Source organism: Barbatula barbatula, assembly GCF_947034865.1.
Source record: "Barbatula barbatula genome assembly, chromosome: 3".
In the NCBI taxonomy this organism is placed as follows: domain Eukaryota; kingdom Metazoa; phylum Chordata; class Actinopteri; order Cypriniformes; family Nemacheilidae; genus Barbatula; species Barbatula barbatula.
Genome location: NC_136764.1, coordinates 13,514,275 through 13,540,440, shown reverse-complemented (window position 1 = coordinate 13,540,440; position 26,166 = coordinate 13,514,275). Strand labels below are relative to the sequence as shown.

At 37.8% G+C, this 26,166-nt stretch overlaps 2 protein-coding genes across 2 annotated transcripts; both read left to right on the top strand.

Moving 5' to 3' along the window:
• Positions 1 to 5,929: 5,929 nt before the first annotated feature.
• Positions 5,930 to 22,817, top strand: sgip1b (SH3GL interacting endocytic adaptor 1b; the record flags this gene model as incomplete). The annotated part of the gene is made up of 22 exons (XM_079453682.1): positions 5,930 to 6,003; positions 8,668 to 8,692; positions 8,800 to 8,856; positions 8,946 to 9,006; positions 9,918 to 10,093; positions 10,225 to 10,236; positions 11,382 to 11,393; positions 12,762 to 12,786; positions 12,913 to 12,988; positions 13,129 to 13,193; positions 13,796 to 13,876; positions 14,395 to 14,469; positions 14,560 to 15,237; positions 15,786 to 15,907; positions 15,979 to 16,132; positions 16,469 to 16,580; positions 17,579 to 17,734; positions 18,152 to 18,284; positions 19,028 to 19,230; positions 19,321 to 19,385; positions 20,483 to 20,647; positions 21,065 to 22,817. Coding segments are annotated over 22 exons (2,550 nt in total), but the record flags the coding sequence as incomplete, so codon positions are not given.
• A 569-nt stretch (positions 22,818 to 23,386) lies between these two features.
• On the top strand, positions 23,387 to 25,948 carry dynlt5 (dynein light chain Tctex-type family member 5). The gene is made up of 5 exons (XM_079451875.1): positions 23,387 to 23,434; positions 23,727 to 23,842; positions 24,095 to 24,186; positions 24,277 to 24,401; positions 24,938 to 25,948. Exons 2-5 carry the CDS (start codon positions 23,730 to 23,732, stop codon positions 25,139 to 25,141), a joined length of 534 nt encoding a protein of 177 aa, XP_079308001.1. The 5' UTR covers positions 23,387 to 23,434; positions 23,727 to 23,729; the 3' UTR covers positions 25,142 to 25,948.
• The last annotated feature ends 218 nt before the right edge of the window (positions 25,949 to 26,166 follow it).

Sequence of the window (26,166 nt, the reverse complement as noted above, 5' to 3'; positions counted from 1 at the left end):
ATTCCTTGTGTTACTGTAGGCTACGGTATATGATCAGATACTGTAGATCAGATAGATAACATTAGATAGGATAAGATAGAATGCGATATAGCGCAATAACTAACCTAACGCATGCCATCAAGTTCCTCTTAGTTTTGTGGGACTTTGTAGGACAAAACGAAGAAACACAAACGCATTTAATACGATTTCCTCCAAAAGAGTGCCTTCAAAATTATTTGCATTATTTTATTTTATTTCTAGAAATGTATTTAGAGCACAACTTCAAACAAATTACAAGCAAACATTAATGCTACTGTAGATCACAACATTCCTCCCGAGGCTACTTATCAAAAATATCATGTCGACAGCTGCCACCACCCAGATGCACAAACCTATGAAGTGTTTACAGCACTGTATGGTTTTGTAAAGTAACCTTTTTGCTGAAATGTACCTGTAAAGACTATCAGCTTAAGTGAACTTAACCTTGTGTTTCAATAGCCGGGTTTCGATCTAAATTTGTGAATTTAGCTTAAGCGCAAAATTGGAAAATCGCTAAAAGTCATTCTAAAGCCAAATCTGTTTTTCTCAGGATGTCATATCTGCAGTAGATTAGTAATAGTAGATTATCAGCTAAGAATACGCTTCTAATTTACAGCCATTCATCCATTTGTGATTCTCTGGTGACACCAAAGCTTCTAGAAATACATTTTCGGATGTGCTGTACTGTTATAAAAGAACATTTGAAGGGACACAAGATGAAGTGAAAGAAGGGGTTCATCAGAGTGCGGAAACATGGGACATGCTATTTAAGGCAAGACTCGACAAAAAGAGATCTGTTTACCAAACATTCTGTGACACTTGGGTTAACTTTTTCCATCGTGGTCATGAAGCTCAGGATTTTTTGAGAAACAACTTTGTAGTTTGACGTCATAGCCCTTGTTATTCCAAGGAGCAGCTTGTGGTAACCCAATATATGAGGGCCACTGGAGGGTTTCTTTGGGCCCCCAGGTCCAAAGGAGGAAGTTTTCGAGCTTCTAAATAGCAAAAAAACGAGTTTTCTTACTTTCCCTTCACAGAAATTGCCTGGCTTCCTGTTAGCTGTTTTTGTTTAGCACTCAAGATGAGGGTCAAGTGGCAGGTAGCATATCTGATGTTGGATTCACAGAATTCATTCAACAACAAAACAATACACTTGTTGAAAGACAGTGAGGCACACAATTCCTAATAAAATGGCAGGCGCTATGCCAGTCAACTAATGTATTTATGGTTGGCTTTGATAAGTTTCATGTAGCTTATAAACTCAGGCAATTCTGAAGACGAACTTCCCTACCATTTACAATGCCAACAGCATTCTCTCGCACACATTTATCTCAAAAAACAAAGAATAAGTATATGTTCAGATGTGCAGGTACTGAGGTAAAAACATTTTCTGATCCTGAAATATATGTATTATTGTTTGTACATCTGGTGGATAAGAATCATGAGGGTGTGTGCAGGTATAGGCGTAGCCTGTGATAGAAAGACTGTATTGATTTACAAGAACATCTCTCTTTCCAAGGAAATTTCTTTAAAGATCTCATCTTTACTCTCGCTTGCTCTCTCCCCTAGTACCACAAACAGTTTCTGCAAAACTCACAGAGAGAATACATTTATATTCTTACACATTATACCAGGTTAAAGTGCTAAAACTATTTCCAAAACATAATTTTTTTCATAATAAAATATTGTCAGGAGCCACCTGGAGATTGATCTTGATCAAATATTTTCTTAATATAATATAATCTATATAGAGAATGAAAACAATATACAGTGTATGTACTTTAATATTCAATCTACCTGATTTTAGTCAACAGAGGTTGGATCATTTGTAGCTAAACTTGACTTTCACGAATTTAATTTACTTTTTTTAACTTAAAGCCTCTGTTTTAGACCCCTTGTGGCTCTTTATAGCACCTATGACACAAAACAGCATTTTTATCGGATTTTTATCCGAATTGTGGTCAAATATTCAGAAATATAGAAGGTTTACTGCATAAAAAACATGAATCCAACCTACTGTATTAAGTTAAAGTTTTACAAAAAAATACAATCGTGGCTGGATTAACCCTGTGTTTGTTTTAGAGTTGCTGCGTGTGCCGTGTAACACATGGAAGGCCAGTGAGATGTTTCCCAGCATTTGCGCAACCAGTTTTCGTTTTGCAATGTTTATGTTATCATTTCAGAACATGAGGATCGTACATTGAAGCAATATTTATGACATAAGAAACATCTAGTATGAAATAATCCTAATTGTTTGATCATTTGACCTTGTGTAGGTCCAGAGTAGAAGACATATTATGTTAAACTTTTCCCAGACCCTCTTTTTAAAAGTACAGTATTCAAGACATACATTCTACAATATCAAAGCACAGCTTCGCATTATAAAAACAAACCTGTAAAAGCCATATTCACATAAGCAGCATGTGACGTGATTATTTTAAGGAACGACATGCATTTATGTACTGTACTTGTCTACAAGGATCACATTAAATACAATTGGCGTATGCATAGCATCATGAAGGTGGATGTTGTGGTGTATATTGACTAAAAATTCAAAAGCTCAAGTACATGGAAGGCATCAAATTTGATATTGTAGGCTACATGGATTCTTTTTTATAATCAGATAATAATGCCCCAAGCAAACAAATACACAATGCTATTAAAACGATTTAAAATTTACACAGAGTTCAATGTGCGACTATTCTGGCAAACAAACTTCCCCTTTACTTTTAAAACACTTAAAACAAACAGCCACACAGAGATAGAACACTACACACAAGTTGTTATCAATAAGTGTGGGCAATGTTTGATAGCAAGATGCATTTGAAAGGAATCCCTATCTTTGTAATAGTGGCAGTAGATAAAAGTTTTTACAAATTTATTATTTAAGACAATGAGAATAAATAAACAATGAAAACACACACCCGCTGACTAAAAGAAGAGGAAGTTCACCACATGGGACACATGGACGGGTGTCTATAAAATGAGAATGTTTACACAGGTGCAGTCGTATATGGTGCTCTTTAAAATGCCCAGCTGTTTGATATAAAAAGTTTTTAATGTAGTCGCCTTCTTTGATCGTTGAAGTCAGTGTTTGTTTTCCTTCTGAGCTCAAGGACCTTCAACTGCACTAGCAGGGTACAATATTGTATTCTGTTTCATGTAAATGTCCAAGGTTTTTGCTTTGGTTGCAATAAATTGAAGGTTTGTTCATCTACAGCTAAATTAAAGACAATGGAACTACAGGTGTAGGATTTCAATGTAATAAAAAGTCACAATCAACCTGAATTCACCCTACCCTAGCTGTGGAACTATAAACAGGTTTTTTTTCATGTTCTTGTATCAAAAGGCTTTTCTGCAAGTCTAATGCAACTGTTTTTGTGCTGTTCAAAAGTCATTTGCATTTGCTCTCTTCCTGCTAAAGTTCATGCACATACTTCAAACATTGTTTCTGCCCATTTATATTGTTTTCAAAGTATTAAAGCAAGCCGATGAAACACAGAGTTTTGCTTTCCATTACCTTCTTTGTTTATCTATTAGCGCATTTGTCCAAATGGTTTTCTGTGTTAGTTCTGTGAAAACACAGAGATGACTTAATATGAATTTACACTGAATTCAGAACCTAGTACAATAGCACAAACCTTTTGTACAATAATACAAAAACCTGTGCCTCAAAAATAAATCAAGATCCAAGAAGCATTTTAATATCTCAGACGTTAATATCTCAGAAGTTGCCACATGTACTTTATTGAAATTAAAAATAGGCATAAATGCCTTGATTTTGGTGTATGTTCTCACAAAATGCAATATCATTGAAAATTCTCAAAAAATAAAATGCTTAAAAGTATGTACTAGGAGAACTAACCCCGTTAGGCTCTGTATTGACAGATTTCTTTACTGTAATGACTTCAGGATTGAGTAAATAATGCATGTAATTTGGTGTCAAACCTCTAGGTGGTGCTCGCACGTTTATAGTCCGTTTGCCTGGGGTCCCTTCCGCGAATAAACGGAATCCTACTACTGCGACGGACTGGCTCATGAATATTAATTACGTAACGTGACGGTGATCCAGTAGACCGAAAGGATGACGTTAATCCGCTAGTCAGCTGGCGAATTTTAAGGCGTGTCTGATTTAATGCTGCGTTGCGCAGACCGATCTGAGTATGACATCGTAGTGCAGCGAGATCAGACGGATCCATATGCCTTCCAGTCGCTCTCGCGATAATTTGATGTCATGCTCGCTGCATAAACTCAAACACGCCTATCGAGTTCTCTTACGTTGAAAAGCTTGGCTCATGATTAACAATTGAAATACGTGACTGGACGACGCGGGAAGGTTACTAAGCAACGTCACCGTGACCTTATCAATATTCATGAGCTGATCCGTCTCCGTAGTATGTTTCGTAATTTCGTGACCCTCCCAGAGACTTTCATTCTCCGTTCATCGGCTGTCCTCAGCATCCCCTCTGTGATGATGGCGCGTGTGGATGGTGTATAATGCAGCGATGCCCGGGGCCTAAACCACCGGTTACCGGGAAACGAGACGAGAACGCGCGGATTGGGCATTATGCACCTTTCCTCTACCAACCGGTCACCGGATCCCTGCTTTATCTCATGTCAGTCTCTGTACTCGGTTGAAACCGAGGAATGAAGTGTTGCAACCATGATGCAAGGTAAAAATGCACTTTGGGCCCGCATCGCTGTGTCTTGAAATCTAGCTAGTCATATTGTTTTATTTTGCATGCATACTACTTTACCTAGTATGCATGATGTCCAAGCACACGCTTGTTTTGACGTTTGTCTCCTTGAAGGAGGTGGAAGATTACGTCTCACGTTGTGTAGCCGGTGTGCATCTTGTAACTGGAGTTGCATGTGTATTTACAACTGGACACAAAAACACAAGCATCCTAACAGCAGCCTTTGAGATGTGACCCAGTGGAAAAGGACAAGGCATCAGGATGTTGTGTGCATACTGCACTGTGTCCACTGTCTCATGATTTCAGGTCATTTCATGTCTCGGATTAATCCCCTGTAATTTAATCTGATTATATTACACCATCCTTAGTTAATGGCGTTAGAGTAGGTAGCTAACAGATTTCACAATCTCCTGTGTGTTTGTAGTCATTCATCTTAATCGTTGATTTAGCCAAGGGACAGTGAGAAATATCAGATTTTTTTCTGAAAGACTAGGGCATGATGGGTGAACACACACAGAGTGTTTTACACTGGTACTGAGACCCAGGAGCATTCTGGTATGCCATCATGCCAAGGTCTCCAGGCCATCAATTGTTGTCATGCTGTGCTTGTTAATATTAACCATGTTGCCTTTTCTTAGCTTCCTTGGGGGTGATTGTTTTTCAAATAAGTAGACTAAGAAGGTTTAGGAAATATTGAAAACGTTTAATTATATTGAAATATCTCTCACTTATAGCCTTCTGAAACCTTGTATTTCCATATTACTTTTTTTTGTCATTAATCATTATTATTAGTCACCCTTTATGTTTATCACTAGATCTAACAAACATATAACCAATCAAAAGTATTCAAAGGTGCTTTTTAACTTTGTACCTAATGAAATGCTGTGTTTTTTCCATTTCCCGAAAAAACTGTAATTATTTGGACATCCGAGGTTATTGAAGGAAAGTGACGATATCGATTTTTTTTCACTAGCTAACACATGATGATTGCATGTGCCCATTATGGTTATTTCATTTAGTTTGGTTTGAGGCCTTACAAAAAATGTTTTTTTGCAAAAAGTAGAAATGTATGTAATTATTTATGTTGTCTCTTAATTATTTTTCATCCATGCGTTTATAATGACGTAATATTCTTATCTAAGTACCCTTATTCATTAAACTAACAAGAATTCAACATTAACTTCAAATTATTTGTTTCTTGAACATGAATGTGATTTTTAACAGGATTGAAAAAGCGTACCCGAAAAGCTTTTGGGATACGGAAGAAAGAAAAGGACTCTGACTCCACGTGAGTAAAAACACAAATGGACACAGACTGTTTCTGTTTTGATTTGTTACTGAATATATTCTAGAACAGGGTATAACTACTATTTATATATATATATTTTACAACAGTTCTCTCTGGTTCTCAAATCTGATTGGCTGAGAGCCATCCCTGATTGCACACATACATCTGGCTTACTTCTATTTGACGTCTGCATTCACAAGACATAGTTTGCTCATCTGCAATACGTCTTGGAGATGTCTGCTGTCAGAGGTCGTAGAGACACCTAGAAGATGTCTGTAAGTCTGTAACAGCTCTTTCTAAGATGTTTAGGAGATGTTTTTACGCAGCAGATGTTTACAGATCACCAGGGCCCTCATTTATAAACGTTGCGTACGCACAAAAGAAGGCGTACGCCGCTCTCTACGCAATAATTGGTATTTATAAAAAGCAAACTTGTCGGGAAAATGCGCAGTCCTTTACGCAAGCTCTGACCCAGGCGTACCCCCAAAGCGGGTGAAATGAGAAATGGCGACACCGTCGGCAGATGGAAGAAACACGTGAAAGTGTGTGAAACTGTTCATCTGGCAATGGAGCGCTAGATGCCTTTTTTGCCTCGACTTTGATGTCCAACCATTTCTTTTTATTGCGGCCACGGTCCGAGGTTGTGAGGCTACAGCATTTACGGCGTCTGCAACCTTTTGCCACTCAAGTAATGCCCACACTGTGCCCTCCAAACGACATGTTTCTCCTCTTTTCCACCTCGCCAACGATAACTTCAACTTCACATTGAGTAAAGTTACGTTTTGTGATTTCCTCTCTGTGTTTGCCATGATTTCGCAATCGATGAATATGAACTTGTGGGCGTTTTACGGACTATTTATGGGCAACTATGGGCGTGACATGAAGCTGCAAAAGCTGCGCAACATTTGGAATTGATTGTGATTTATTAAGGGAAAACTGCTTAGGATGTGATTATAAATCGGAATATTTCTGTGCGTACGCACGTCCTATGTTTCATCCGTATGCCTCTTCTGACGCAAATCCTACGCAAAGTTTTATAAATGAGGCCCCAGATCTTTAGCAGACGTATTACAGACGAATAGACATGTCCGAGACGTATTGCAGATGTAAATGCAGACGTCAAATAGGGCACTGATTGTTGAACCGCTTCAATGCTGGAAAATGGCCACTAAGTGGCGACTGGAACATGTACTTAAGTGAAACTAAATGTTGGCAATGTTGGCAGTGTCTCTTATGCTGGGGCCACAACAAAATATTTTTTAAAATCTTATAAGAGTTTTAAACGATTAGAGACCACAAACATGAGGAGAAAGAATCCTAGATTTAATCATTTTGCTTCGATTTTTGGTGCGCCATGATGTGATGAAGACAGGACACCACACACCAACACATTTTGCTCAAACAGAGTCCTGACTGTGAACACAGGAAATCTCGCAAATTCTCTCAAGATTTCAGAATAAGTTATTTATTATTTCACTGTAAGCTTTGTTTATTATATATGTGTTCAATATAAACAATTGTGATATAACCTTTTATGTCATTTAAAAAATCTTAATTGTTGAGAAATTGCTCAAGCAGCTTCGTCTAAAGCATTTAAGGTGGCACAGCACTAGATAAAATTTTATTGCAACTCAAATATTGTCTTTAAAAAGAATATCAATAGTTTTGTAAAAAATAGCTGCTGACATTATCATCCGAAAGAGTCTACTGACTTCACTAGCTGGACTGGACCTATTTTTTCGGTTCCACCTTAAAGTATCCGCACACTTGGACTCCAACCTTTCACTTGCACAAAGTCTGGTTTTATTAAAATTATTCGTTTGTAATGCTTTTTATAAAACATTTACAGAATAAAGAAAAGGGTTGGTTGATGTGATAACTACGTTTGTTATACTCCTATCAGCTGGCTTTCTGATTGGGTAATGTTTTGTTCAACATGACAATCAACAGAGTTCTTGTGCGTTTGTCCTCTGGGTTTCCCCCACACATCAGGATTTCTGATCATAAATATTCAACATGTTGAATATTTAAGATTCGCGATCGGGGCGGCTCTGATGTTCTTCTGATCAGATTCATTCACTTTTAACACACATCACACCACAAATCCACAGATTATCTTTGGAGCCATTTAAGATCATCTGGACTTTACCTTGGACTGTTGGAAGGGGAGCAATCATCCTGATTATCTTTTGGTGTGGCCCCAGCATTAGCAATTTATTCACAGTGCTCTTCGCTCATTTAACAAATAAATGTAACGCGAAGGGTCTCGATCACACGATTACATTAATAGACTTGGGATTAACACATTCTCGGTGAGTTGCCTTTTAAAGGTCTCTCTCTTTCATTCACATGCACGTCCTGCATCGTTATTTCTCACTAATAACTTCACTGAAGCAGCACAGCGCACATTAAAAAGAAGTGACGGTTTGGAATAAGCAGCGGATGTTTGTATAACTGTTATGCTGGGCTAGAATTTGTGGCGGAGGAAAGTAGTATATATAATAGTATATATATTATTCATGCCTATTACTTATAAAAAATAGCCAAGCACTAATAAAACTCAGAGTTTTTGTTGAGGGCCCCTAATGGACCCTGGCCCACTGGTTAAAAAAATTCTCATTGTGCATGGTACCAAATATGAACTATTGCTTTCTTTTTTTTCAGGGGATCACCAGACAAAGATAGATCTGTGAGTACAGTCAATAATTTATGTCTATAAACATACTTTAGCTATTGATTCAATGTTTCATTTTGATAATTATTACAATGGTTCATCGCTCACTTTTTTAATCCTAGAAAAAATCCAATGGTGCACCCAACGGTTTCTATGGTGAGATTGACTGGGATCGATACGTAAGGAAATCTTTCTGAACTCAAATTTTACATGATATTTTTACAGCGTATGTGAATTTTACAATTCACCTCTTTGTCTTCCATAACAGAACTCACCTGATGTGGATGATGAGGGTTTTAGCGTTAAACCCGGAGAACAAGGGGGAAATATCCTTTACATTTTTGAATATCTATTTCAAATGTTTCTTACAGTCCAAGTTAACTCACCTGCTTTTTTATTTATCAAGGAAAGAGCAATTTTTAGGGATAATATTGTTAGAGCAACCACAGTCCTCTTTAAATGTTTCCATAAATGCATCTAATCACAGGTTTGAGCAGTGCTTTCCTCAATCCTTGGAACATATTTTAAGGAACGGAAAGTCTCTTTATTTTGTCATGGTGATTGACTTTTCTTATGCTAAGCATGAGTCTCTCAAGGGCGCACACTGTTTTAAATAATTGCATAATGACTGTAATGAGAGTCATGTCAAGTCAACTTTATTTATATAGCACTTTTGACAATTTCCATTGTTACAAAGCAGCTGTACAAGAAAACATTGACTATAAGCAAAACATATAAGGTTATGCTAGTCAAAACACAGGTCAAATATCAGACAGACTATAATTTCCTATATGCAGTGTTAATTAAATAAAACTATAAAATAAATGATAAATTATGCGTCCTGCCCGCTCTGGTAACCTTGGAATAATGAGACAGTTGGACCAGTTGGAGTTTTTGTAATAAGCCTGCAGGGCAACCACCTAATAGTGCATTACAGTAATATAGTCTTGATGTTAAAAATTCATGAAGATGTCATAAGATGTAGTTTTCTAATTGGTCATGCATTACTGTTTTATGCTTTCTCGTGTGTGTATATGGCAATTAAGGAACTAGATTTTTGTTTGTCAAATCCTTTGCCGTAATACTTTGGTGTTTTGCAATGTGACACGATTCAAGATATCACTCATGTCTGTACCTCCTTGTAAGATTCCAGGGTAAGATAAGAGGTTACACTCCCGAATGGTCTTTATTTTACTAGCTCTCATTTGTGAAAATAATCTCCCTTAACACGACTCACCAGCTCCGAAGGTCAGGACGTTCTGCTCTTCCAGCGAGTCGGAGGGGGATGAGGAACATGGGAAGAAATTTAAGATCAAGATCAAGCCGCTGGCAGCAAACAGTGGAGTCTGCACAGGGTCCACTATGGATGAGCTGAAGGCGTCAGTGGGGAGCCTGGCGATATCACCGTCTCCTATGGTAAGACTCTTGAAATGATCATGCTACAGGTCTGAGATCTCTTGTAATCATGCGAGAAGGGGATAATGCTCATGAGTTCCTGTTTAGTGTCACATCTGAGATGAATTTCATTTGTTTGTTTCCTTACACAGAGGAAGAGTCCGGTAAGTGGTTGTTGTACACACTTTGTGATAATTCAGACCTCTTCACTCTTTGACTTCATTTGTCATGCATCTCATCAGTCTATGCTTGTGAAGAATACATCTTGCATGTGTTTATGGTTGTACGATCATCATGAAGCATCATCTGAACTTCTTGCTGTGTAATAAGTAATCAATGCAGAAGTGGTCACATAAATCCAGACCGATTTGTTGGTTATGAATGTCAGTAGATTTATGTTTCGATTCTTCATCATAGCTTCATTTTTATGCATTTATTAATGCTGAGTTTCCTTACATTTTTAATTTGCTGAAACGTTTTCATTCATCTAACAAATAGTTTTCCTTCTAAAATTCTACTTTAATGCATTTAAGAAAACATTGTTATGTGTGCGTATTGTTTCACATTATTTTCTTCTGCTAATCTTTTAAAATAGCACAGAACAGAATTAATTGGTCAAGTCAATTAATCTGCTATTAGAATGCCTTGTTTTTTTATTCAGCATTTCACATTCAATTTAGCTTGTACATAAGAGGCACAATAGCAGTGTTCTTGTGTCTTCATGTGTTAAAGGGGAAAGTTCACCCAAAAATCAACTTTGTGTGATTTTTTTTACTCACCCGCATGACATAAAACATGTTTAAAGAACATCCGATGTCTTTGGAGCACAAGTAATGATATTTTGGTGACATCCGAGAGATTTCCAGGCCTCCTCATAGACATCATGGTGTCAGTTTTTGCCAAGGTCCAGAAAAGTACTAAAAACATTGTTAAGTTGGCCCTGCTGCAAGACAGGGGAGAATATATCATTAAAAGACGTTATTTTTGTTAAGTTGCACAAAAAAATTCAACTTAGCGACTTAGCGCGGATGGACCAATCTTTGGGACCTTGGCAAAAACTGACATCCTGATGTCTATGAGGAGGCCTGGAAATCTCTTGCATCTCACCTAGTTATATTAATTTGTGCTCCAAAGACGTCAGAAGTTCCCTAAAGATGTTAAACGTCATGTGGGTGGGTAAAAAATCACACAAAGTAGATTTTTGGGTGAAATACTCCATTGACAACATTTTTCTTTTTCATTTTTTTAATATTCCTGATCTGTGACTCCCTGACCAGGTTTCTTCTTTCTTCCTTTATGCTGATCACAGAGGAGAAGTCCAGTAAGTACAGTCATTGAAGCTTTGATTTATTGTTTAGTTTTCGCATAATATCACTTGGTAATTTTCTGAAGCTTCATTACCAACACATTACTAATGCATCGATTCTTATAGTGAGTGGTTGTTGTTTTATGTACATTAGATGTATTGTTTTTGCATGCGCAGTAGACCCCGTTTCATTGAGATGATGCTTCAGTACGTGTGTCACGGCTGTGCTGACAGCTCGATAAGATGGATCAATACGAGTGATTCGTTAGATTCCTGATATCACCAGTAGCTTCTGCATGTTGAATGTATTCTCAGCTGGAGTTCAGTGTTGGCATCTGAGCTCGGTTTTCCATTAGCTAAAGATATTTCTCCCTGATTGGTTGTGTCGGAGAACCTTCATCACTTTCGATGAATGAAACTAATGGAAAATAAAGTCCAAGTGCCAAATAATACCCACTACCTGACAATCACTGATAACCTGGATGAGTAACAGGTTTTTACAGCAAGGCATGTGTTTATTTATATCTTTATGGTACATTTTGTAGTACAGCTTGTGTGAAGGAATCTCTTGTTATGACCATTTCCCATCAAACAGCTGTAAATATAATGTGAAATAGGCTTTAAAGTATAGTTCACCCAAAAACTGCAAGTTGCTATTTATTTACTAACCCCCAGGCCAACCGAGATGTATGTGACATTTTTTCTTGAGTAGAACCATAAAGAAGATTGTTTGGTAAATCCGCAACCCTCTTTGCTTCATATAATGGGAGTCAATGGGGTCCACCTGTCTAAGATTTCCTAAAGCACATTATTCCAAAAAAGCGGCTCCTGGCGACATGTTGACGACTTGTGAATCGAATCGTTCTATGTCATTTTTAATAGTATTATCCATACTGTACAGCCTCTGCACACGTCGCGATCTTGTAGTATTTTGTGGCGGATGGCATACCAGCGTCTGGTGAGTTTAGTGCCACTTGCTGAAAGGGAGTGTTGAGCGACTGTCGCAGAAATTACATTCATCACTCCCTTAGACAGGTGGACCCCATAGACTCCCATTATATGAAGCAAAGAGTGCTTCGGATTTACCAAACAATCTTCTTTATGGTTCTACTCATGAAAAATGTCACCTACATCTCAGATTGCCTGGGGTTAGTAAATAAACAGCAAATTTGAGTTTTTGGGTGAACTATCCTTTTAAATTTACTATTGTAATATAGCTGATATATGCATGCACACCTATGACCACACGTCAGTAAAATTATATATTAATGTGCATATGGCAACCATCAAAGCCTACAGTTATACGATGTACTATATTACTGTGCCTGTGCTTTACAGTTATATTACTATAATGTTTTGCCTGATTTATGTTCTTTATTACAGTGTCCGTTGAAAAGAAACCTGTCAAGTGAGTGTATTATTGACATTAATTTATTTCCTAAGCAGTGATGTTCTGGACGACATATCGGTATCAAATAATAAAGTGTATTTATAAATGCAGATAATAGCTCTCTTACGTTCTTGCATATTCCAGGTGAGGAGATTGCCAGACCAAGACGATCCACTCCAACACCCACAACAACCCCGGGGCCTTGTTCTGACACTCCCAGGTTAGTCTAAAAACCCAGATGGAACTGTTTGTGATTCTACGCTCTTTATTAAATTACTAAATTCAACTTTATTAAATTACTAAATTGTTGTCTGGAGGCTCTTGATGTGCTTTGATCTTGTTTTCTTATTTGTTTGGTAGAGAAAACAGCTCAGCGTTCTTCGGGCCACCATTTGAGACAAATGTTGAAGCACACAATTCAGAAGGTAAATCTTATTGGCAGTGCCGGTGTAGACACGGTGTAAGAAGGTATACAAGCTTTTGTCATGTGGATGTGGTTTGACTTTACGAATTGACTGAACAGATAACTTTATTCTGCAAACTGTATGGGTTTAAAGGGATAGTTCAGCCTAAAATGTAAAAGATTTTTCAAAACCTGCATACATTTCTTTGTTCTCCCAAACACAAAGGAAGATATTTGGAAGAATGTCAGTACCCAACCGATCTCATCCCCCATTGACTCCCATAGTATTTATTTTCCCTACTATGTTTTGTGTTTGAGCAGATCAAATAAATGTATACAGGGTTAGAACAACCTGAGGGTGAGTAAATGATGACAGAATTCTTCATTTTTGGTTGAACTATCCCTTTCATATAAAGTTTGCCACTTTATTATTATTTAATATAAAAAAGGTTTTATAACATTATACTGAGCACACCTAATCTCTTCTTCATACATTAACTCTAGCATCAGTTAAATATTATTATTATTATTTATTAATATGACAACTGGAAGTTTTCATTTGATCCCGGAATTGTATTTAGGAATGTTTTTCATTTGTACTAATAATGTCCTCTTGTTTCTCAGTGTTCATGGTGGAGCCAGAGTTGTGGTGTCAGTCGAGCTCGATCTCCAGTTGTATTCTGAGCAGATCACTCCCCACTGGAGGTGCTGAACTAAACCTTCACCTCATAATATTCTCCTTAAGCATGAGAATATCAGATACCTAGAAGACGTGTCTTTATTTGCATGTACATGTAAATGACAGTCTGATGCATTAAAGTTGTAATCAAAATACAGAATGGCAAAATAAAACACTATGGTCGTAACAAATGAAAAGGTGTTGTTATGCAGCCAGCTATATGCAATTGGATATCAGATCTTCGACTTATAATAAATTAATAAAATATATACTTAAAAGTGGTATAAAAATATTTTTCTTAAGAGAAACATGAAACATACATGTTATTTTTAATCATGATATTTTATTATACAGCCCATGGCTCATTTAATTCTGATCAGATGTATGCCGTCGAATATTTTCAAATAATAACTGCAAATCTGAATAACTAAAATGTCTTAAGCAGGCAGATTATATCCTACATTCAGCCATACAGTTGTGCAAGTGTCATCTGTGATATTTTCTCGTGTAATGAAAGCGAAATGACTGTCATCTTTACTTTTAGCTCCCCCTCCACTTCCTCCAAAGAACATGCCTGTCACCCCACCTGGACGTAGTTCCAGCTCTGTAGAATCCTCTGGTACGTACATTACGTTTATTTTTAAACGTTAAACTTGAGGAATGTCTACAGCAGTTCCATGCATGTGTGCTGTTTATAATTTTTCTGCAGGTTATTATAGTGTAGTTCCTAGTGTCAGAGGAGACAGATCATCCTCTGCCTATCAGGACACTCCATTATCTGACCCAACTGGAGGGGCATCTATGCCAGACTTGGACAATGTTTTTGGCCCTGTCGACACTCCAAAATCCGGATCGGATATGGTGCAGTGCAGCTGGGTGAGCTTCGCCGAGGGCTCTCCTGCCAGACCTCCACCTCCAGATGAGCCAGCCCCTTCTCCACCAGTGTCCTGTTCCCCTGTGGACTCGCCCCCGTCATCACCCCTTATCCTGCCACCTCCCGCCTCATTACCTCCTCCTTTCCACCCCATCCCACCTCCGGATTCACCTCCACCGCCTCCACCCTCAGAATCTCCGCTCAGCCCCCTGCCGCTTCCCTCCTGCTTTCAGCTCCCAGAGGTAGAACTTGGTCATGAAATGCCCATTACCCCATCCAGCCCTGGGCTGCCCTTCCTGCCACCAGACCACCCAAGATATGGAGCCATATCTTCCGCTCTTACCCTGAGAGATGATAACAGAAGAACACCAGACTTGTCTTTGGTGAGAGAAGAGCTTGCTGTGTTTGGAACATCTCCTAAAGACATAACAACAGGAGGCTTCAGGGGAACCCCACCTCCACTGCCTCCTCCAACTTACAGGAGTGTGATGGGCTCTCCAGGGCCTGGCAGTGGTAAGTTATCAGTTATGATGGTGTGCAATATTTAGTCTTTTATTATGTCAACCCTAAACAGTCAATCTTCAGTTCTTCTCCACATTTAGCTGAATACAATGCTAAATGAACAAAAAAAGGCAATTCTGCATAATTAATGATTTTATTACAAAAGATCTGTTTATTTTTATTTACATAGAGCTTTTCAGAGTTTTACATACATTAAGACAGTAGTTACTATATATAATTATGGAAAAGAAAACCTTTGGCAAAGAAAACAGGACAACATAGTTCTGTGTCAGCCACCTTAGTGCTTCGAAAAGGAGGGGGGGTGGAGGGAGCCGTTGGTTGTGGTTCGCAACCTTACCACTAGATGCCGCCAAATTGTATACACTGGACCTTTAACATATTCAGTGTTATTACTAATCTACACAGCTACTGTAAATTAACAGCTATTGCTTGCCTATACCTTTTACAACTGAACACCTAATGGCAAGCTCGGTACTGATTTGTGAACCACATCCTGGTACTTTTTTTATATAACACAGCATCGGGTCTTATGCTCCTAGGGCGATCCTCTCCTGCACGTGCTGGTACACCCCTGTCTGCTGGCAGCCCAATCCCACCTCTACCACCAAGACCATCTTCAAGGCCTAAACTACCACCTGGAAAACCAAGTCTAGCAGAACTGGTACGACTGCAACAGTGGTCATTTTTCATTTAGCAAACAGCATTTCATTAAGATCATTTTATTCTCCCCAGGCTCGTCCCTTCAGCCCCCCCATTCACTCCTGGAGTCCTCCACCCTTCGCTCCTCTGGCCAGAGCTGAGAGCACCTCTTCCATCTCATCCGTCACCTCTCTGAGTGCAGCGTCCACACCAACATTGGGCCGTGAGCTTAACCTGTCCGTGTCAGGTTAGTGCTTAAAGTGATAGTTCACCCAAAAATCTAAATTGTGTCATTTACTCACCCTCATGTCATTTCAAACCTGTATGACATTCTTCTGAGGAACACAAAAGAAGATATTTTGAAGAATGTTGTTAACAGCCCACAATAAACAGGCCCCATTCACTTGCTTTGGTTTTGTGTCCATACAATAGAAGTGAATGGGGGCCAGTGCGGTTCGGTTACCAAACTTTCTTCAAAAATCTTCTTCTTTGTTCTGCGGAGGAAAGAAAATCATAAAGGTCAAGATCAATATCACAGGTTGCACTACTTTCAGGTTAACCTAGATCTACTCCTTCATTTCAGTATGTTCCAGAGGTCCAAGCCCCCTCACAATGGGACCCCAGGACACTCTACCAGTAGCAGCCGCCTTCACAGAGACCATCAGCGCCTACTTTAAAGGAGCAGATCCCACAAAGTAAGCAGCTACAACACTAAACTGAGTTTACAAATACATTACATTTATGTGTTTGGCAGACACCTATCCAAGTGTCTCACAGTGCATTCAAGTTATAGGTTTTATCAGTATCTGTATTCCCTGGAAATTGAACCTATGACATTTGTGCTTATATTGCTGTGCTCTACCAACTGAACTAAAGATTTCATTTGAAGTCATGTTAATGTGCCGTCTCAACAACACCTGTGAGGATCTTAAGTGTTAGCTGATATTTTGGTGGCTTTTGATACCACTTCCTGTTTGTTTCTCTTGATCGTCTGCAAAAGCTGTATTTTGTTGGTGCTGTTTAGTGGTACATAGACGGTGCAGTCTGCAAAGTTTCTTTCAGGTTGGGAACACACTTTAACTGTGTATTTAAGATTCACCAATGCAGTCAAAATCTTGTTGTCTCAACAGTAATGTAGAGATGGTAGATGTGGGAGGACTTGTCCATGGCATTTGAATATAAGGGCTAATTCTCAGAGCTAGCAAATGTCTGCTATTTATTTATTTATTTTGATCTTTTCCGATTAATGCTGGGCTTTTTAAAGAATGGGAACCACACTGAAAATGTTTCCTGACAACCTTACAGCAAATGCTGTGACATTATTTCCCGTTAGTTTCCTTGGTCAGTATTTTTATCTGTTCTGACAGATTATTTTCTACAGAAGCTTGCAACAGAGCTTGATGCCATTATAAATAAAAAAATATCTAAATTTTGTTCTTAATAAATTAGTGATTAAAAACTCAAACAGAAACATTTATTTGAACAATTCGGTCCGAGTTGATGTCACTCATTTAAATATCACATCAAAGAGTGTACAGCAGATGTGGACATGCAAATACTTTACGAGAATTACCCCGGACTGTCCCTCATTCAGATGAGTCTCAGTGGTTTCAGTTTACATCATCGTTTCAAGTCAGTTCCTCTAAAATCTTTGAATTCCAGTGACTTTCTGAAACTTTTGTCTGTGTTTTAGATGTCTGGTGAAGATAACGGGGGAGATGGTATTGTCTTTTCCAGCTGGGATCACCAGACACTTCTCCAGTCATCCTAGTCCACCAGTACTAACCTTCACCATTAGCCAGTACAGTCGACTGGAGCAGGTTCTTCCCAACCCGCAGCTCCTGTGCTGGTAAAATAAACTCCCACAATACTGATGTCCAATTTGGGATAATCTTGGGATAACCAACCTTTGCTTGGTTGTTTGGTTTAGCAGGATTGGTGCAGCAGTAATTTACTTAATATTTCACTTATTACAAATATGATCAAATTGCTGCGTTCCATTTTCCTAATATACATGTGAGTGACACAAAAGAGGCAGTGAAATAATTCATAAAAAATAAATGTATTGGATTTATAGAATAGGAAAGTTATAGGTGGATGACAAAGAGGTAACAAAAACAGAGTTACAGAAGGACGTAGCGACCAGAATATTTGGGGCATGGGGCTTTTCTGGCAACAGCGAGTTTTGCATAGTCAAGCATGTAGGCCTAATGTAAACGTAAATGTTTGAAATAGACAAATAAAACATGTTTCATTTGTTTTGCAGTGACACCACTCCACCTACAGGTGACTCAAAGGAGTTTTGGGTGAACATGCCGAGCTTGATGAGTCACTTGAAGAAAGTTGCTGAGCAGAGGCCACAGGCCACATATTACAATGTTGACATGCTCAAATACCAGGTGAGCTTTAAAATGGCCGTAACTCTGACTGTTTCTCCGTATCTCATGTTAATCTTCTTGAGTACTTACAGAATAGTATAGTACCCTTCAAATATCTTTAGTTTGATCACAAGACAGAGACAGCTGTACGATTATTTCAGAAAACATACGACCCGAGAGCGGAACTAAAGAACATTAGCTTTTTACATTTCAAGCACCCGGTTTACGGTGACGCCAGCATTTTCAGATCTTTCAGTGTGGAAAGCCAGCAATTGGTAAATGCTTGAATACGCTAGTGTGGACGAAGAACGTTTTGAAAATGAAACTTGGACATAGCCACAGACATATGACTCAGTTTCACTTACCACGTGCGGTTCATGTCCTGAATCTTTTAGCGCTGGGACCGCTCCATCTATCAGTTTCAAACGATCTCTAAACCCAGCGTTATATCCAACGTTTATATAACATCCATCACTGAAATGCAGTGAACAAACAAACACACTCTGACTATCGCAAGAGTAATGAACTGCAGGCCCACAGCAAAGCCAATTTTGATGGGAAGCGGGTCTTCCTATCGTTTGTCGGGGGACGCTTTAAACAATGTTGTTTGGTAGTGAATACAGTAACATTAATATATATTGTTTTAATGTAACCAGAATGTGTTTATACACTTGATTTATATATGCATATTATTTTGCGTTTGCATAATTTCTATTTATGCTTTTATTCAGAATACATTCTTACATCCTGCTATTTGCATACAGGTGTCTGCTCAAGGGATCCAGTCCACACCACTGAATTTGGCCGTGAGTTGGCGTGGCGATGCCAGCTGCACAGACCTCAGGATAGACTATAAATATAATGCAGAGGCCATGCTGGCGCCCACACCTCTCACCAACATCCAGTTCATGGCAGCTGTGGACGGCGGCGTAAACAAACTGCAGGCCACGCTTCCACCGGCCACCTGGTAGGAATCAGGCAAGAACATCATGTTCTACACCATCAAACAACAGCGTATTGAAGTGCAGTCATGTTTGTTTCTGTGTTGCCTCATAAGGAATCCAGAGACGCAGAAAATAGCATGGAAGATCCCAGAGCTTTCCCAGAGGTCTGAAAATGGAGGTAAATGTTCATTAGATGTAAAATGATTCGAAGGCAAGTTCAACAGCAGCTTTGCGAAAGCTTCGCTTAGTGTAGCTCTTTTTGGCATCTGCACTATGTGGTGCCTTTGGCAGAATGCCCTAGTGGTAGTAAATTTGATTGCTTACAGGATTTGCAAAGCAAACTGAAAAAGCTGAAGATGTTGGTTACTTCATTAAAACAATACAGACTGTTTGGATACATAAAAATAAAATGCAATGTACTGTGGATAGTCTCCATATATGATTATGTGGCAGGTTAAAACAGGCCTGTTTGAAGTCCTCAGCTGAATAATACAGAGATCATTAGTGAAAGGCTGTTCGAGTGGCAGACATGACGTCAAGCTTTTTTTCATTCTGCAAGCTTAGCAGTGGAAACATCACAGTTCACTGCAGAGTCAATCATCTGCTTTCCATCGACCTGTAGTTTGAATCTAAATCTTAATACTACATTTATACGTTTTCAACACTACACCTAACCGAGGGTTAACCCTTTAAAAGGAGGTTAGTACAATCATAAATGTTCACAAACTGTTTTAGCTTCAGCATCTGATAACAATAGATCTGGTATTAAAGATGCTGTGTGTAATTTCCTGGAGGATCTATTGACAGAAATAACTATGTGTTCAGAGGTGTTTGAAGACCTTACATAACGAAGCATTATGTTTTTATTACCTAAAAGTGAGTTATATCTACATACCGTGGGTCCCTTGCATGAAATTGACCATGTTGTTTCTATAGTAGCCCTGAACATACAAACTGCTCTGCAGAGCGTGTTTTGTAAATACATTATCTCCTTCGGCAAAGAAGTAAATGACACCATCTTAATTCTGTGTCAGCCTCCGTAGTGCTTCGAAAGGGAAGGGTGGAGTGAGCCGTTTGTTGCAAGTCGCAACCTAACTACTAGATGCTGCCAAATTTCATACCCTTGACCTTTAAGATCTGTTTTTGGTTATCTGACAACAAGTGGCAAATATAGCAGTCATGTATATACATTTTTAATAGAGGCCAAATGACAGGCTTTTTTATTACTGGTCAGTTCTCATTGTCTCTTTTGTCCTTTTTATCATTTCATCTCAGGAGTGGGAGCTCTACTGGCTCGCTTCCAGTTAGATGATGGCCCCAGTAAACCATCACAGCTCACTGTTCAGTTCACCAGTGAGGGCAGCACTCTGTCTGGCTGTGATTTCCAGCTTGTAGGTTCTGGCTACAGACTCTCTCTGGTTAAAAAAAGGTTTTCTGCAGGTACGTTTGTTAAGGATTAGATTAATGAATGAATTTTTTAAAGGAATAGTTCCCCAAAAAGTTCTGTCATCATTTACTCACCCTTGAGCTGTTTCAAATCTGTATTGATTTCTTTGTGCTAATGAATACTGAGAAAGATATTTGGAAGAATCCTGTAATCAAACAGTTCTTGGCCGCCATTGCCTACCATGGTAGAAATAAATTGCTTTATACATTTCTTCGTTCTGTTGAACACAAAATTATTTTGACGAATGTAGGACAGCAAACTGTTCTGGGGCATTTTTGACTACCATTGTTATTTTTCCTACTTTGGTAGTCAATAGGGTCCAAGAACTGTTTTGGGTGAACTGTGCCTTTTAAGCCAATTATAAAGGTATAAAGATGTTTGTTTCAGACAGGGTTTTTTTTATTCTACAGGTAAATATTTGGCAGACAACTGACCTGAGCACAGCAATGCTAGTGGGACTGTGAGTGGGTTGATGGGACACTCTTTTGGCATTTCAAAGACTTTTAAAATGTTTTTATTAAGATTCCAGAAGTACAGCACTAAAAATCTCACAAAAAATCTCTGGTGCAGAAAATCATCAGTGCGTTCTGTGGGTGCGTGTATCTGAATATTAGTAAATATTTTGTGCATATACAAAACGACTTCAGGACAAATGCAATACAAGGACTTTTTCGCAGAGTTCTCGCAGAAGGCCGAGTTTCCATTTTCACTGTTGCAAATTTTCTTAAAAAACAATTTTATTTCCTGATAAATGTGTGTGGTTCCGAATAATATTGACCAAGAAATGTATCTTTCCCATTTATAGCGTAGCAGAGATTGGAGTTTTCTCGCTGTACAAGAGTTTCTAGTTCATTTAACAGGTTCCACTCTCGGTTCCCAAGCATTTCTAAAATTACAGATCTGTTAGACATTATGAAAGAAATGCTTCCACAGTTACAGTAGTTTTTTTTCTTCAATATGATTTTAAAATTCTTCTTGAAGTACATCAGTGTTTATTTGATGGTGAAGGCATGTTGAAATGCATCACTGCTGTCAAGTCGGCTCGTGACTTATCTTTTGTTCAATTATGTGCTTAAATTTGGATGTAACTGAAATTCATGGTTAATGCAAAAAGTGATGCCTACATGTTTTCTCTGTGTGTCTTTAAAATACATTCTTGGAAAATAAGGCTCCAATTGTGTCAGGGGTGCAGAATTCCTTTGGTTGAAATGAATTTAAGGAATTAGTCGAGTTTTCCATTTGGTTTCCACAATGTGGATTTTCCTTCCCCAAACCTTTTCCGGTAGAAATATTCAAAGATAATGTGTAAAAAATGTAAGATAGAAATGGTTATACATGTATCCACAGATACGGAGCTTCTATGTATTGTCATAGAACAGATTACGTGTTAAGTTATTGTTGGCATTTCCAATTCATGATGGCACTTTATTTTTGTTTAGTAATTTATTTACAATGTTTGTAAATTATTTTCGATGTCTAGTTGTTATTGTTCAATAAGGGTTTGAAAAACTTCACTATTACAGAAAAACACTTCTTTACATGTACACTGTTATGCATCATGTGTTTCAGTCATTTGTCAACTTTTATATTTTGAAAAGTAAGTAATGGCTCATCTTTGTTCCCCATGTTGTTTGATTTTGAGATATAGAGACCGTATCTGATCATTGCCTCTGAAAATTTTAAATTCTCCCTCACACATTCACTGGAAAGCCTCAAAACTCAATAGTTTTCAGATATTTACATTTGAAACTATACATAACTATCCTAGATAATCATCCGTGGTGTGGTTTGAATAAATCTGGTTACAGTGAAGTGCAATGTTATGCCTGCAATTTATTAAGTGTACTTTGTTCATTGTTTTCATTCAATTGTTTGGAGGCCTTACCTGACCTTAAATATGAGGTGGACAGACAGCTGCTGCCTGTGAATGATTCATTCTGGTTAAAACATGTCTCTCATTTTATATGTATATTTTTGTGTCTGTCTGTTAACTTGCATCTCGTTCATACACCACTCAGAAAAAGGAATATGCAAACATTTAATGTAGCCTATACAATAAACTGTCCCCAGATTGTAAGAGACTATAGAGGCTGAAGATGCTATGTATATCATAAGTGAAACAAAATGTAATGTCTTAAAAATAAAATCAAGAATTTCATGTTTAACATTCTTGGATGCCTGTTATGTTCATTCTCTGTGATACAATATAATGTAGATTTAAATAGCAGATTAAGAAAGCATCATTACCTTTGTAAAAGTGTTATGTCAGATGTTAATGTGCTTTGTTTTAAATACGTGACCCACACGGCATCACCGTCCCCATTTGCCCAGTCTAAAATGACCCTCTGCACTTTTCCTTGCATACATTTGGGCATAAGGAGGCGCCATTGCTCAACTCTTTTATTAAACTAGAGTAAATGTTTGGTTTATGTTTACTGTTAATACTAGTGGCAATGCCTTGTTAAACTTTTTAAACGTCAGGAATAATTCAAATAGGCTAATGTTATTGTTTAGCTCTTTTTACTTGTCTTAATCTTACTCGTCCGTTGTAAGTTATTGTGAATACTGATCCATTTTATTTGTAATTAACTAAATTAATAGTATGGCATTATGGTAATTTAACGTGTTTATTGATATCGAAAAAGGGTTGCCAAGTAACGGTAGCATGCACTTTCATAAGCTGAGTCGCGAACCTTTGTCTGGAAGAATAGTTGAAGATGACATACTGTTGTCAAGGCAACGCTTGGCATTTCCGGTTTCTGAGAGAAACACACTGAACGGTAAGTTTATTTTTCTAAGACACGAATTGCGAATTTATTAACGTTGTTTATGTTTGTGATGTTTTTCAATTAAGCTGTCAAGTTAGACGAATGCACCTTTTAATTGCGGAAGGGTAACGTTACATGCAATCACCTTGTACAATTAGAGAATTATTATAATGTGTTTATTGTAAAGTGGTCATCATCCCATGTTATTCGTTTCAATTAACGTTAAGCATAAGAATTCCAACATGTCTTTTATTCATAATTGAATATCAGGCAAAAACCATTTGTATTTATATTTGTTCATCAGGAAATGACGGATTTAGCGAAAGAGAAAGCTGCACGTCTGCTGAAGAAGCGTGCAAGTGTCTCTTCGCTGGGCAGTCATGAAGTCAGAGCTAAAGATACCATAGGGAAAACCAAAGAGTAAGTTACTGGAATTCCCTAAAATATGAAAGTCAAACTGAAAATACTATTACAGATGTCTTGCCAGTAATATATGTCCTTAAATGTGTGTATAATAATAACTAAAGAAGAACTGGGAAAAAAGTTGTTGCTTTTAGATGACATGCATGCTACTGCACGCAGGGCACTGTTGAAACAGCTTACATTGTCAATTACCCAAATATGGGAACATCATCACAGTTCATGTGTTGCTTCACATGTCTGTTTCTATAGTTCAATCAGCACTGTGTCCTACATTGATGAGCCCGGTCACCATGACGATATTCCAAGGCCAACAGTCCTCATGGAGAACACCTATCAGCTCAGTGAGTCTTGTCTGACAGAGAACTGACATTACAGTCAGTAACAAATGTTGTAAATGAATTCCAATGTATATATTGTATATTTTTGTGCAGCACCACCACGACATTTCCCAGTATTAACAGTAACGGACATTCTGAAGGATGTGTTGACCAGTTACTTACAGGAGGAGAAATATGAAGCTGAACTTTGCAGACAAATGACCAAAACAATCTCTGAGGTCAGATGATTGCTACACACTCACCGGGTTTTAGTTTGTTACATTTAAATGAATTACACTTTACCAGTTCAGGTCACATAGCATTAATGTTTTAAGACCCCTTTACAAAGTGCTGGAAAATAAAGAAGCTTTGGAATTTTAATTTATCAACTATACAAATCCAGCAAATATTAACCCTTTTCCTGATTTAGGACTACTGAGTGTAGTTCCACCCTTAGGATAATTAACCATGGTCAACCCAACAGTTTATTTGAGTGAGATCATAGTAGGTTTGTGATTATTGAGGATTTACAACAAATACCATAGTTAAATTATGCTTACTGTAGTATGGTTACAAATAACTTTGATTGTTTTGAAAAAGTTTGGAACAGCTTGGGGGGGTTGGAGTAATTTTTGACGGAACATTTTTGGGTGGAGTTTCCCTTTAAACACACTAGCTCTGTTAGTATCATAAATACTGTTACAAATGAATAAACATGGATATCAATTAAATCAATATATGGGAAGCTTATGTCTGTAATGTAATGTAATTTCAGGTTGTCAAGGCCAGAGTGAAAGACCTGATGATTCCTCGCTATAAAATCATAGTGATCATTTGGATAGGTCAGATCAGAGATCAGAACATACACATGGGCAGTCGATGTCTGTGGGATGCGGCACATGATACTTACTCTTCACATAGTTTCAAAAACAGCTCGCTCTTTGCCGTCGCCAATGTCTACGGTGTCTACTTTGAATGATACGGTGGGAATTATACAGATGGGTGTTAGATCTGTGTGTGATCTTAACCAGCTAAAGACATCTGACATGGCTCCTGTTGAATGTTCTTCAAAATGGAAATGTTGATTTTCATCCAGATCTACGAGACTGCCTGATTATTCCTGTTCCTACCATATCTCATAATGATCAGCTAACATGTAACTGCTGTAAAACCAACATACAATATAACTGGTGAAGTTTGATGAACAGACTGCAGACCGCATGAGAACAGCACAAATTGAGTACTGTACAAACATAACGTGTAAATTGTTTGTTTGGCCATTCTTGCATAAATTGTTGCAATTGATTTATTCAGCAATTCTGTAAAAAAGTTACAGAGATTTATACTTGTGTTAAGGCTCTGGGTGTACAGTGTATATAAGCACCCACACATCCAACTCATAATTTTTGCCTTATTCTAAAATTATTTATTTTATGTTAATAAACTTGTAGGTTTGGACGTTGTTCATTGTTGGGTTTCGAGTTTGAGAGTTCTTTATAATGATACTGTTAGAATATTACACAGAAGACCTAGAAGAATCTAGTTAGTCTAATCATGCACAACCTTGGATCGAAACACACATGTCAACATGGGGGCAATTAAGTAATTAAAAAGCTTCGATATAAAGTGTCAGAAACTGTGGGTATAGACAAACCTTATTAAAAGAACACAATAAGATAAACTAGTGTAACCATCTTCAACACAAGCCTCTATTTCGTCTTTAATAGTTGTTTGTATTTGCAATTAACTATTCGTTACTACGCTGAAAAAAAATAAAAGATCCTGTAAATACATTGAGTAATAATTTCAAGTTCTTTAATCCCACATTGATATGTACAGTTGATTCTTATGTCATGAAAACAGTGGATACTACTATTAACACAATAGTGAAAATTTTTGTGTGACACCCTGATGAACACAAAACAGCGGTAAGTAATTATAAAATATATACTGTTCATATTTATAAAACCTCCTTATATTAAAATATGTCACTGTGTGAATTAA